General features: G+C 52.3%; 1 protein-coding gene across 1 annotated transcript in view; it reads left to right on the top strand.

Moving 5' to 3' along the window:
• Positions 1-14,463, top strand: part of DNAH9 (dynein axonemal heavy chain 9) — a 342,755-nt gene that overhangs the window by 295,915 nt on the left and 32,377 nt on the right. Inside the window, 5 exon segments of the mRNA XM_047707126.1 lie at positions 136-263; positions 2,834-3,061; positions 7,326-7,517; positions 8,532-8,723; positions 10,603-10,773. Of these exon segments, the coding sequence (XP_047563082.1) occupies positions 136-263; positions 2,834-3,061; positions 7,326-7,517; positions 8,532-8,723; positions 10,603-10,773 (911 nt within the window).

Raw genomic sequence — 14,463 nt, 5'->3', positions numbered from 1 at the left:
AGAGGGGAAGGGTATGAGCATTCAGGCATGCCTGAGTTCGAGCAGTGGTACGGCCATGGGCCTCTCCTCGTGACCACAGGACAACAAAGATGGCGGACATGAGCGAAAATAAGGACAACTCCACACCCCTTTCAGGTAGAAAGCTCGGCTACACCTTCAACAACAGGAACTTCCACAACGTGTCTTTGGGGCAAGGACAGGAGGTGGTGGCTGAGGCAGCGCTGGACCTGGCTGCCAAGAAAGGTCACTGGGTTATCTTGCAGGTATGACCCCTGTGCCCTGTTCAGGGTCATTCTTGACCCCACAGCTGTCTGGAGCTCACAGGGCAATCTCTGGGCTCCTCTGTCCTCTCTGCCCCTCTTCCCTGCCTTTCTTTCCACACCCCTGCCCATCTCACTGCCTGATCCTCTCTCCGTCCCTCCTCTGGGGTCCTCCCCACTGCTCCCCACGACTCCTTGTCCCCTGCCCCTCACAGCCCCCTGCCCCCCTAACTTCCTGTTTGGGGCCTCCTCAGGGAGTAGGTATCCAGCTGAAGACCGTGGGAACGGGGTCTGGTAGGTGAACCTCTTCCCAGACGTATCCCAGAACTTTCCACCGCTCTGCCCTTCTGCTGTGCCCCGCGTTCTGTGTTCTTGGTTACACGCATGACCACGACAGCACACGTGTAACTGGAGCTCTGCCTCTGCACCTGGAGCTCATGCCTGCGGGCGCCCGTCTGGGATGTCTCCTGCTGCTCACTTCACCGAACTCACAAGACATAAGGGCCGCCCCTCTCCTGTCGCCACCTGTCCCCTCATCCCTGGCTTAGGCACCTTACCGGGGAGCTGGGGTTGGGCCAGAGCTCTACTGGGGTGCCCTGGCTGAGCTGAAGGGACTTACCTGATGACCGTGCCCTTCACTACATTCCCTTAAGGAGACACCTACTCCTTAATCCCCTTTGCGCCCAGTGCCTAGGGCAGACAGAGGCAACACCCTCCGAAAGCCTGCTCGGTGACAGACTTGAGGAAGAGATCAGTGCAAGGGAAAATAAACAAAAAAGGTCACTCCCATCCGGTCCTTGCTCTGAGTCCCTAGAACTTCTGTCTCCTGACCCCTCACTGCGTCACCACTGGCCACAGCAAGAACAGCCACCCAGAGTTGGGGGGCTTCATCCTTCCTTTCCCTGGGTCTCTTTGTCCAGAAACTCAAGAGAAAAGACAGTGACAGCTTGGGATCCTACTTCCTCCCTCACAGGCTGGCAGGATGAGACCCCATCCTGGGCCCTCATCCTTCAGGGACCCAGTCAGCCACGGGGACGGCAAACAGAGAGCCTTTCCTCCCTTGGCACAGAGCGACCCCAGGACGCTTGCATCTGCTGATGTCCTTTCCTGAGAGCTCTCCCAGCTTAAATTCGGGAATTGGAATTCCTGCAGGAGGAGTGGAGGGTCTCGCTAAGGTGGCCCTGGCTTTCCCAGGCAGCCCCTCTGGAGCCTCGGCTCCAACACAGGGCTTACAAATGAATTCCTTAACAAGTGCTCTTTTCGGCAGCTGCCCCTCACGCTTATGTAGTGGTTACGGCACACAAAGCCCTTTCAAATCCATTAACTTTGGTCCTTTGCAGCGAGTCTGTGAAATAAGTAGGGCCAATATTCTTGTTCTTTCTCCTTTTATAGAAAAGAAAGCAGTGCCCAGAGACCAGCTGCCGGGGCCAAGTTTAAGGCTCTGTGGGCAGGCTTCCTCCAATACTTCGGGAGTTTTCTCTCTCCATCATAATGGAACCTACCACAAAGGAGCCATCCTGGCTACGTCCTGGATTCTACAAAGTAGTGCTGAGAAACAAGTGTAGGTTCAGACAGACAGACAGGCAGGAATCACATGGGGCGGGGCGGGTGGGGAGGTGGGGAGAGAAGGGCACAGATGAAGGAGCCCAGCTTGGAGTAGGAAGCCTTCCCAGCGCGTGAGCAGCAATGCCTCCCTGTGTTTCAGGAAGATAAGTTTGGCAACAATTAGCAGAATGGCTGGGAGAGAGGGAGAGAGGACGCAAGAAAGCTAGCTAGAAGTTTAAATCAGTGCTTTTCACATTTTAACATGCATACAAATCACGGCAGGATCTGATTGAAATGCACTGATTCAGGAAATCTGGGTAGGGTCGGAGAGTCTGCATTTCTAGACGGATCCTAGGGAAGGCAACACTCCAAGTCCATGGGCCCCACTTCTTAGTTATCAAGGGTTCAAATCCTCCGAGTGTCAGAGGTGGGGGTCCAGATTTGGAGCGTCTGGACCGTGTGTTCCAGTCTCCCATTGTAGCCCAGCACCTTCAGCTCTGCCCGGATCTTAGTAGAAATGCAAATGCTCAGGCCTGCCCTAGACCCAAGGATCTTGTTTGTTTTTGTTTTTGTTTTTTAAGATTTATTTATTTGACAGATCACAAGTAGGCAGAGAGGCAGGCAGAGAGAGAGGAAGGGAAGCAGGCTCCCTGCTGAGCAGAGAGCCTGATGCGGGACTCCATCCCAGGACCCTGAGATCATGACCTGAGCCGAAGGCAGAGGCATTAACCCACTGAGCCACCCAGGTGCCCCAAGGATCTTGTTTTTGAGAAGCGCTGCAGGGAATCCCTGTGCAGCGTCAGGTTTGAGCCCTGTGTGCTGGAGAGACTTGGGAGATCAAGAGAATAGGGTTCAGTTGCCAGAGACGGCCAGGTCCCATCACTGGGAACCCAAGACACCTGCTGCGATGAGCTTTATTTGAAAGCCAGCCCCCTGCCCCGACTGCTGCCTTCCTGAAACCCTCTGCCGCTAACAAAACTAAGCAAACGCCTGTGTGGGGTGGGTGGGGGGGTCTTCCTTCCCACTAGAACATACACCTGGTGGCCAAGTGGCTCGGCACCCTGGAGGAGAAGCTGGCAGAGCACGCGGAGAACAGCCACCCGGACCTCAGGGTCTTCATCAGCGCAGAGCCTGCACCCTCCCCAGAGGGCCACGTCATCCCCCAGGGCATCCTGGAGAACGCGATCAAGATCACCAACGAGCCTCCCACAGGCATGCATGCCAACCTGCACAAGGCCCTGGACAATTTCTCTCAGGTACCGCCCAGGGCAGACGGGAGCGGGGCGGACAAGCCACGCCCCTCACCATGGCCGGCTGACCTGCGTCCCAGAGCATCCAGCTGCCAGGAGGGCGGGAAGTGGGGGGACGGGCTGTGGAGCTGTGTGTCCGCTCTGTGACAGACCTCCCAGTGCCCGCGGAGTACAGCCCCGCTGTCAGTTCCCCAGTACACTGCGGGTGGGGAAGGGGAGCCAAACTTAGGGGTCTGTCTTTGGCAAGAGGCATGGGCGAACTCTGCGCAGGTCTCCCTGCTAAGGAGATACCCCTTGAAGGAGAGGGCATGTTGCTGTACATCTAAGAGACATGCTACGCCGGCTACATGTTTACTGGCTGAGCACGCTGGGGACAGGTGCACGTGTTCCCACGAGAACACCTGCCATCATCAGGCATCCCGAGCATCCACGTCACATAACCCGGGTGTCAGATGGGGGTTCTGGCCTTGGGACGTCGCCACGTGGTAGGCTTTCACAGCGTGGTCCCTGGAGCAGCAGAAGCTGCTGGGAACTTAGTAGAACTGCAAATTCTCAGACCCTCCACCACCACCCCCAGACCTCCTACATCAGAAACTCTGGGGTGAGGGCCCAGGAACCTGCGTTCTAGCAAGCCTCCAGGGGATTTCAGGGCGAAGCTGAGAGGATCAGGACAGAAGTTTCAGACATAGGCCACCGCGTACTAGAACCTCCCTTTAGCGGGAATCTGAGACTTGTGTTGCAGAGCGTGGATTTCAAGGCAAAGGGGGCCCGTGGGCTACTGACTTTATATGTGAGGGTGACTTGTGAGGTCTACGGCTCAGGCTTTCTTCACCTTTTCAGGAAGGCAGCCTGTCTTGCTGCCTCTTCCTGGGGGAGCTCCCGCTACCTGAGAAGTGGAATCCACAAAGATGTTAAAGCCAGGAGATCGGGGGCTATGGAGCCACCTTGAAGTCCATCCGTCACCCCGGGCCTTGGTGGAGTCCAAGGGGAGGGTTCTAGGATCTGTCCTCTCAGACGTTGTCTTCTAACAGCCCCCGCAGACCTCTGGCTCCACAGACCCCACACTCACAGACTCACCCCCAGTCCCAGAGCAGTCACCTCGGGAAGCTGAAGGAGGACTCTTGTCACTAACCCAACGTAAACCACCAGGACTAGGGCCCCGCTGGGGTCTGGGCTAACTTAAACTTGACGACTATATGGTAGTCAGGATCTGAGGAGATTTCCTTGAGTGTGTGAGATTCCCCCATAGCTTGGAGATCAAGCAGCCCCGCTTGGAGGGGAAAGCTTCCAAGGAGAAGCAAAATGTGGCCGGCCCCCTTTCTCACTCCCTTTCCCATCCCAGCTCCAAAACCCACTCACAATCTGGAACAGGAAGTGGGCAAACATTACCAGGAGATTCGAGATCTCTTTTATTTCGAGATTTTCGATATTCGAGATTTTCTTTTATTAAGAAACCTCTGCTTGTTGTAACAGAGAAGAAAATAGGACGCTGTCTCGTTCGTGGGCCTTTTCTTCCCTTTCCTTTACGTGCTTTTCTCTTTTTCTTCCTAAATAAGCCTTCACTAAATTCCTAAGTACTCCATACCAGTGGTCAGAAATTCTAAATTCTCCACATTTCATATTCCATGTAGGGGAAATGTAACATTCTTGAGTCTGAAACCTACAGCCTTCTGTCCAGGAGGCAGTGTCTGGTTCCAAAAGCAAAACCATTTTTTCTAGAATAAATGAAACAAGATGGGATTGGGAGGGAGACAAACCATAAGAGACTCTTAATCTCACAAAACAAACTGAGGGTTGCCGGGGGGAAGGGGGCCGGGAGAGGGGGATGGGGTGATGGACATTGGGGAGGGTATGTGCTATGGTGAGTGCTGTGAAGTGTGTAAACCTGGCGATGCACAGACCTGTATCCCTGGGGCTAATAATACATTATATGTTTATTTAAAAAAAAAAAGTTGAGCTAAAGATAAAAACAAAACAAAACAACAACAAAACAAAAAACATTTCTTCTGCCCCGAAAAGTCACCGGTTGCCCAACAGTGTGAACACACATCACACCACTGAAATGGACACTTAGAAATGGTTGACCCAATAAATTGTATGTTGTGTATTCTACCGGGAACTTTTTTTTTATTCATAATTGAAAAGTAAAAGGCACTGGGAGGCAGTTAGCTAACTCTCTTGAAGGACACACAGACCCCTCTCTGACCTTTCACCTCGAGGGTCTTGGACAGATCCAGGGAGAAGGGCAGGAAGGTGTCTCAGTTGCTGGGCCTCCTAGTAATTAATATTACAATATTATGCCTCAGTAGGATTATCACCATCTATGAAGGCCTTCTGGCTTCACCTCTCAGCCTCTCCCCAGACCCTTGTTCTTGGGTTTCTGTCCCTACAAGCCCCACGTCCCATCTGGGTTACCACGGAAATAAATCCCAAAGGATGGAAGCTTTTCCTGGTTTTTCAGGCCCTCTCACCGTTGGGCTTTGGCCCATTTGGGTAACTCACTCTGAGAAAGAGAGATAGATGTGGGGGTTCAGTCATTGCTCACAAGTGTTTTAATTATTCCATTCTGCTTTTATTAAGTACCCCAAAACAGAGGCCTGGTTACTACCCCTATATTCACTCTGTTCCTTCAGAGCCCTATTTTAGTCATTTAAGGGACAAATGGCAGAATGGAGCTCTTGGATCCCTGCTGACCCTGCTGTTGGGGACGATCATTCTATTCTGATACAAATAGAACAAATTCTATTTGTTTGAGTGTGCCACCGTCAACCAGGACTCTTGTCTTTGTGCTTCGAGTCCTTTTTTAGCAGAGCCCAGCGCCTGCGTGACTCAGTCCGTGAAGCGTCTGCCTTCAGCTCAGGTCACCATCCCAGGGTCCTGGGATCAAGTCCCACATCGGGCTCCCAGCTCAGCAGAAGCCTGCTTCTCCCTCTGCCTATGTCCATCCACCTCCCCCCACTCATGCTCACTCTCTCTCCTCTCTCTCTCTCTCTCAAATAAATACATAAAATCTTAAAAAAATAAAGTATTTCCTCATTTAAAAAAAAAGTAACAAAGGAAACATCCTACATCGAGAAGGCAGTTAAGATCTTGCTCGCATAGGCAGTGACTTGTCCTTCTGTGACACCTCTGACCTTTCCTAGCCATAGCTTTGTGTCCAATATGGTACCCAGCAAAGGCACAGGGGGACCGCCACATATCCAGGGAGAGATAGGAACTGTCCTGGGCTCATCATGGAAAAGTCAGAGCTAGTAGAAGCTGAACTGGTCCTGTCTCCTCTGCTTCTGCCCAGGTGAGCGAAGTCTAAGGACCAGTCCTCGGATGAAACAGCAGGACTCAACCCAGTCTAATTGGCATGAGCTTTGAAAGCGTCCCTTGTAGGCTCTGCCTGAAGCATCTTGCTCCTTCCTGATTACAAAGGGTCTCACTTAGGGGAAATTCTTGTTCATTCCAGGCAATGTAAGGATGCTTGTCCTTCCACACCTTCAAGATGCACACTTTCCCCATCTGCCACACCGTCACCACCGACCCCCTTAAAATCCGCCAAGCATAATCCCATTGCCTTCCTCTGCACTGTCTCTTGCTTTCTATTTCTTCCTTCTGTCCCTTCTTTAATCCCCTCTTCATAAGCCTCACCCCCCCACCATCTTACACACGGCAGGCACTGCGCTCCTGTTCCCGCAGCCTTGTGGCTGGTCCCCCCGCTTAAGTTTAGGGGAGCAGGTGGTATGGCGAAGGGCGTGGGATTCCTCTTTGTCTCAAGGCTCTGATTCCCATCCTCCCCCTCAGTCGCACCGGCCGTGACCATACCTGCTCTGGCTCCACCGTGGACAAGAAGAGCGGACAGGAAGGGGAGAAATCCGAGATGATGCTATAGGAGTCCCCACCCACACCCCTGCACAAAGTGTCACTCCCATGTCCCACACGACCCTCACGACCCACGACCCCGTTTGCCATCAGCTATGCTGGGGGACTTAACTGGCACGCTGCGGGATGCAGACGTCAGTTGCAAACCAAACCCTGTAAGAACCTGAATCTAAAACCTTAACTCAGATTTTAAACTAGAGCCCAGCCCCTCCCCAAGGTCCCTTTGGACCCTAAGCCCGCACCCACCCGCAGGGCAATCTGTAGTCGGACTGTAGCTCCAAACCTAACTAGGACCTATGGGAAGCTTTTCCAGCGCAACTTCCAACCGCCGTAACCCACGCGCTGGTCCACGCTGTGCAACAGCAGATCTGTGCTAACGTTGGAGGCCACACCTCCCTTGCAGGACACGCTGGAGATGTGCTCCCGGGAGACGGAGTTTAAGAGCATCCTTTTTGCTCTCTGTTACTTTCACGGGGTGGTGGCAGAGAGACGGAAGTTCGGGCCGCAGGGATGGAATCGTTCCTACCCCTTCAACACCGGGGACCTCACCATCTCTGTGAACGTGCTCTACAACTTCCTGGAGGCCAACGTAAAGGTATAGAGTCTCCGGCCAGTGCTGCGGGGGGCGGGGGGGCAGGAGCGGGGCCACCCCTCAGAAGGGTGACGCAGTCGGCACAGGGAGAAAGGGCACACGGTGCGAATGGTCTACACCCTCTCCGAGTACAGGAAGGAAAGGCCAGCCCAAGGGCAGCGTGAGGCCAAGAAGGGCACCACGGTGAGGTTAGGGCTCAGAAAGCTCAGGAAACCAAACCAGTGATTCATGCCTGGTGCGAGTGAGTCCCTTGAGTCTGTGTCCCAGGACCCACCAGACCATGCCCACCTGATACCTGTTCCTGGTTGAATTAGCCAATTCTCTCTCTTCTCTGTTATGTCCATTTCATAGAAAGCTTCTACTAACAGCCCATGCCCTTCCATGTGAGGGAATGTTGAGACCATCCAGGCTTTTGTTGTTCACAGACCAAACATAGCATCAGCAAGGCCCCCCTCCGCTTGCAGGTGGGAAACGTGAATCAGGCCCAGATGCCCTAAGCCATCACTCTGCCTCCAGCTCCAGGGTCCTGGGAAGCTCACCGCCAACACCCCCTCTTCATTCTCTGCACGGACACAAGGCTTTCCCCACATGGTTCCCCACCTGACATCACTATCTTAACTTCGCCTGCTCCATTTCAATCACTTTGAACTTGGGAGGAGACCATAAATGAATATGCTGAGAAGTGGTATGAAATTAGGAACGTTCCCTGGTCTTTACTTTGTCCCCTGTGCTATTTGCCATGAGTGGGACTTGCAGATGGAGCCTGACTTACTGGCCACCGTTAATGACCATGAAAGAGGGATGACATATACGCAAGGGGGTTGGCACCTTGCCTCTCCTCACTCTCGGATGTAAGTTTTCAAGCATTTACCGAGCTCTCTGGGGTGCTGTGGGTGTGCAGGTGCAGACAGCATTGCTCCTCGTCTTCAAAATCATCCCGTCTTGTGGCTTACACTCTGCCCACACGCAAGGGCAGCCCTGATATCTGTGCGGAGCTCTTTCTTCCCCATCTCCCAGGTCCCCTATGATGATCTGCGCTACCTCTTTGGAGAGATCATGTACGGAGGCCACATCACAGATGACTGGGACAGGAGACTCTGCAGGACGTATTTGGAGGAATTCATCAGGCCAGAAATGCTAGAAGGAGAGCTGTCTCTGGCACCGGGTTTCCCGCTCCCGGGCAACCTGGATCTCGTTGGCTACCATCAGGTAAGGCTCTGCTCACGCGGGACCTGGGGCTTCCTCCAAGTCTGTCCTGTAGGACCAGAGACGTTCACACAGGGACAGGGAAGAACGACCTGTAGAGCAGAGCTTATATGGAGTGTGGTTCTCAGCCCCAAGTTTACCCTGTTTGATTGGAGAGCGGTAGGATTCCCAGCCTCCAATTAGCAATGAAATAGATCTTTCTATTGTTGATGCTTGGTTCAATAACCCTATTCATTGCTCTTTTCTACAAATAACATCTGGGGCATTCATTTGATTGTTTTCATCCAAGATATTGACAGAGCCATTAGGAGCAAAACTCCAGGTTAAGGACTTAGCCAACTCTGAGTAAGTTTATGTTAGTGATTCCAACTATCTTCAGAGGGACCTGACCACGTGGTCAGATCACTCACCCCTCCTGTTCTTTGTTGGCTGCTGTAAACACAGGCCCCTGTGCACACACATTCCCAGGGAGCTCTTCAGGACTGTCACTTTGAGTTCTCGTTTGGCTATGACCACAGCTATTTTTAAAGTGACCATCTTTGCCTATTTAACCTGCCATGGAAGATATGTTAAAGGATAATTAAAAAAATAAAACAACAACAAAAAAAAAGCCTAAAATAACTCTGAATACCGGCCTTAAGGGAAATACCAGTCACAGAAACATGAATACAAACTTTAAAAAGAAAGTTTTGAATTCATAGAATTTAAACAGAAGGGGGCCTGGCTGGCTCAGTCGGAGGAGGGGCAACTCTTGCTCTTGGGGTCATGAGTTCGAGCCCCACGTTGGGTATAGAGATTACTTCAATAAATATTTTCCTTAAAAAACGATAAAAATGAAAAAGATAAACTGCCAAAGTCATTCAAACCACAAAGACTTGAACCTGTGAAAGGAAATTTCAAACACTAGGACTATTTAAAGAAAAGAAGGAATTTCTAAAAACTGCTTGACCAGAAGGCAGAGAAAGTTGTGCAAGGGCGCCCCCTAGTGCCTGCAGGGCCGTCCGACAAGAGGCTCGAGCTGCGGATGGGCAACGGCGGAGTTTGCCGGTTCCAAATGACTGAGACGGATTGTCATCTTCTTTACATCTCTTTAATCCACCAGCTTATAGGTGGTTACAGGGCACTGACCAAGAGTTCAGAGGTGTTCTGGGGGCTGGAAGAAATACAAAACTAAGGACACGAATTTACCTTTAAGGAATGAGCCATTTTTTACTTAGATGAGAGGACACAGCAGGAAATCAAAATCAAATCAGGAGCTCACCCTGAGGGTCACTTTCTCACGGTAGTGGAGAGAACCGGAGGGTACCCAGAAAACATTCGGAGAAGACAGGGACAGAGTTTTTAGGGACAGCTGACGGTGGCCCACTGTCACTGAGCACAGGAATGTGTTGTTCGGATGGCACGATTAAAAACTGTTTTAATTCCAGTAATTCTTGCCAGAGACAGGAATTCCCTGGTTAACAGCAAAACTCGCCTTGTCCCACGGTTCGATTCTCACTTTTATTTTGCGTGCACGGTCCCATGTTTGAATCTAGGTTCGTCATCTCTGATCAGATCAATGGGGAAGAGAGAGAGGAACTTAAGGGAGAGAGAGCGGGGGCCACAGGAGGACTCGAGTAAGACGCGAAGTGGGGTGCTTCTCGAGGACTCGGAAGGTGTGCGGAGGGAGGGACAGGTACAGACCTGGGAGCAGGCTGAGCGGGGGAGACTGGAGACAGATGTGAGCTTCCTGAAGACAAGAATGCCCACATGGGCTTGGAAGGTCCCGGCCGGGCATGCAGGGACAGATGGTGTCAGGGCGAGGCTGGCAGCAGCCAGGGGTGGGCGTGGGAGGCAAGCGCCGCATCTGGGCTCGTGTGTCACTTTCAGCCCTGACTTGCAGTACATCGACGACCAGCTGCCTGCCGAGTCGCCCTACCTCTACGGCCTGCACCCCAATGCCGAGATCGGCTTCCTGACCCAGACCTCGGAGAAGCTCTTCCGCACGGTGCTGGAACTGCAGCCCCGGGACGGCCACGCTGGAGCCGGAGCAGGCGCCACGAGGGAAGAAAAGGTAGGTGGGCAGGGAGGAGGATGGCCAGAGCTCCTTCCGGGAGCCCGAGGACGGCCCGCGAGATGCTCCTCCTGCCGGCCGCCTTGGCAGCGGAGACCGCGCCTTGCACACCTTCTGCTCGCTTGTGGCCACATGGCCTTGACCCACCGCACTGGTCATCCAGCTTAGTCACCGGAGGCACCTGCCACGGGGCTTGGTTTGCTTCTCGTTCACCCGAAGACCGTCTCTAGTCCATTTCTCGGCCAAAAGGAAGAAAGGCAGGAACAGCGGTGGTGTGGGGAGCTAGGAAGGAACCTCATGATTTCCTAGTGAGCTGAGCAGTGCGGGGTTGGGGCTGCACTCAGGAGAGCCACCCACACCCCACCAACTAGAGGCTCGCTGGGCGGAGTCACTGGAAAACAAAAATGCCTTCTTTTTGCGTGAACTTGGATCAGGAAGTCTTCCAACATGCAGGTGAGGAAGGGCTGCGGGCACGGGACTTGCAGAAACGTCAGGAAAGCAGAAGAGCAGACTGGGGTCGGTCTGGGGTGAGGTCGCACCCCCAGAGGTGATCTGAGGGTTCTGCTCCTGGGGTGCATGCTGTGAGGGCAGAATAGGAAGGAGCCGCAGCGAAACTTCTCCTTGAATGATGTCCTTTAACTGGGTTTACAAAGAAAGACTGAAGGTCGGGAAGCTGGGTGGTTACCGACTTCTAGGCTCTGGGGATTGATTTTCGGAAAACAACCCGCCTCCTAATGAAGTAGTCGGACTTCCGTTCAGAGGTGTGGAGTGGTGCCATGGGGTGGTCCTCAGGTCTTAGTACACCCCCAGGGCGAGCCCAGGAGCCTGAAGTTGTGCCTCTGGAGTCGGGTTAGGCACGGGAACCTGGTGACCCAGCTGGCGAGCGTCCTTCGAGAAGGCAGCTCTGCATCACACCGCTCAGCCAACCCCACTATCTGATGGCGTCAGAACCTGAGAACAAAAGGAAGAGAAGAAAGGTTATGCCGCCCAGAAGCCAAGCCAGCTGGAATGAAAACTGTTCCAGCCCTAACGTTGAAAAAGGCCAGGGCTACGCAAGGAAGAGATAGGGTTCTCCGGGCAGGGTTCCAAGAAGCTGCTGGTTCCCGGAAGGTCCTCATCCCCCGTGTCCAGCTCCAGGAATGACACACGTGTGTGTGTGTGTGTGTGTGTTACAGAGGCAAATGGACTGCACGCACTGCACCAAGCAGGGGGCTGTGTGTGTGCTGCTCGAGCGGCTGGGCCATGAGCGCTGGGCTCACACGTCCTCCTTCACACCAACACAACAGCTCAGTGGAGCGGCAAAGAACAGAGAACGTGGAGGTGACCCAGAGGGGCACACGGCACAGATCTGCTCCCTACCCGCCTCCATCTGAATGAGAACCTGGGACAGGTGTCCCACTGGGCCTCCAGGCACCGGGGCAGGCAGTGTGGGGCAGACACAGCCGCCTCCCACCGTCTTCGGCCCCCGCTTGGATGTTCTTCTAGGGACTCTGTGGGCTCCTCTGATGACCTGAGCTGGAACTGCTGTCCCCAAGTGCCTCTACTCATCAGGGGGTGCCTGGCCACATTAATTTGCCCGACTGCCATCACCGAGTCCCACAGACCGGGAGGCTTAGACAATAAGTGTATTTTCCCACCACTCTGGAGGCTAGAAGTCCAAGGTTAAGGTGTCAGCAAGGTTGCTTTTCTTCTGAGGCTTCTCTTTTGGCCTGTGGATGGCATTCTTCTCCTGTGGCCTCATGAGGCCTTCCCCCTGAGCTCATGGGCCCCTGTTGTGTCTCTCTGTGCATCTGTCCTCTTCCTACGCCAGTCAGATTGAGTAAGGGCCCCTCATAGCCTCATTTTAATTTAATTGCCTCTTTAAGGGCCCTGTCTCCAAACACAGCCACATTCTAAGATACTGGGGGGTATCTTAAAACATGTGCTTTAGGGGGACACGATCCAACCCATCGCGCTGGCTGCAGGGCCTCCCTCAAATCTACGCCCTTCCTGTATAGGGGATGAGGGGGTCTGTGTCCCCCACGGGCCCTCGACTACTGGATTTCACTAGTATTGGACAAGTGGCTCGTCCTGTTGAGGAAAGCGAAACAGGTCCTCTGACTCCTTATAGCACAGCACCTTTCAGATGGCCGCAATGAAATATTTTTAAATGAAAACGTAACAAGTACTGAAAGAAAACCTGGTGAATGAGTTTATGATCAAAGAAGGCTTTTTAAAAACAAACCCTTTTTAAAAACAACTCCGAATCGATAAAGATTGACAAATCTGGTGACTGGAAAAATTTGAAAGATGTGCAAAGCTTAAAACACCGTGAATGAAGTCAGAGACAAGCTAAGAGAAACCCTGCCACGCTCACTGGGAACGGGGCGATCTTGCTAATACACGACGAGTTCTTAGGTGAGGAGGAAGAGAGGACAGAAGAGGGGGACAGAGGGATACAAAGTCACAGTAATACGAAGGACCAATGAAAACAGCAGTTCTCAGTGTCACTCCTGACTCCATGAAGGTATGTGAACTATCCTTTTTCACTTAATGGTACAGTTTTAAAGGCGATAGTATCCAGTGGTGAGGGCGTCGGAAAACGGGCATTCTCCCTCTGTTGGTGGAGGTTTCACTTCCAGAACAATAGCTACTAACATTTCAAATGTACATATTTTTTTACCTGTAACTCTGTTTCTAGAAAGTCAGCCAGTGGAAACACGCCAAAGTACCCAGATTTTATGGTATATATATATTTATTACAGATTGATTATAGTACAAATGAATGGACCAAACAGGCATCAGAAGGGAAGTAAACAATAAATCGTGGTACACCAGTGACCTAATAGATGTATTATATACTATTCTATGTGTACATATAGCACATTCTGTACATCACGGTACGCACAGAAAATACATACTGTTTTTTAACAGGCAAATCTGTGTGTATCTGTAATCTGTCCAGGATTTATTACAAGGTGAAAAGCAAGTGTAGTAGGACTCCACTAGGGATAGACAGACAGAGAGAGAGGGCAGAGGAAGGGGGAAGGCTGGAGTGGGCACAGGGAGGGGAAGAGAGGACGGAGAAGTCATCATCGATATGAGATGGACAGAGTTCTGTGTACTGAAGGACGTCTGCAGGAATTAGAAACACAGAGCAGTTAACATTCTCTCTCCCGCCTTAGAGGGAAGAGACAAGATTGTGACAGGATTTTGTTCCGAATATTTTAAGTATCTATAATGCTTAGCTTTTTACGGTAACCGTTTATTTCTCAAAAAGAAAAATAAAAAGGCAGAGGAGTTTGCTTATGGAAAAAATTAGGCCACATCCCTTGCAGCCCTCTCTTCCCATCTGGAGGCCCTTGGGCGTGCCCCCCCCCCCCCCCCCGCTTCCCTAGCAGTCCTCCCTGTCCTGGGCTACCCCCGGTCTAAGCGCCCGCTCCCTTCCCTAGCTGTCCTCCCTGGCCTCAGGTCTGGTCTCCAAATCCTGCTCGCCCCACTCTGGACAGAAGAGAACTCTGTTCCGTGTATTTTGGGATCGCGCCTCCAGACTATCTTTTCGTCTCTGTGTGTGGTGTCCGAGTGGCAGCTCACGGATATAGGGCTGTTTCTTCAAATTCCGCTCCAGCAATAGAAACATGATATAATTTTGGCACTTGTCTTCTCCGCCAGCAGCAGCTCTCGGGTACTGTTCAAGTTCCGTCCTGGTTT

This window comes from Lutra lutra, chromosome 16 (assembly GCF_902655055.1).
Source record: "Lutra lutra chromosome 16, mLutLut1.2, whole genome shotgun sequence".
NCBI lineage: Eukaryota > Metazoa > Chordata > Mammalia > Carnivora > Mustelidae > Lutra > Lutra lutra.
The sequence above is the reverse complement of the archived record's forward strand: the minus strand, read 5'-3'. Positions and strand labels throughout refer to the sequence as shown.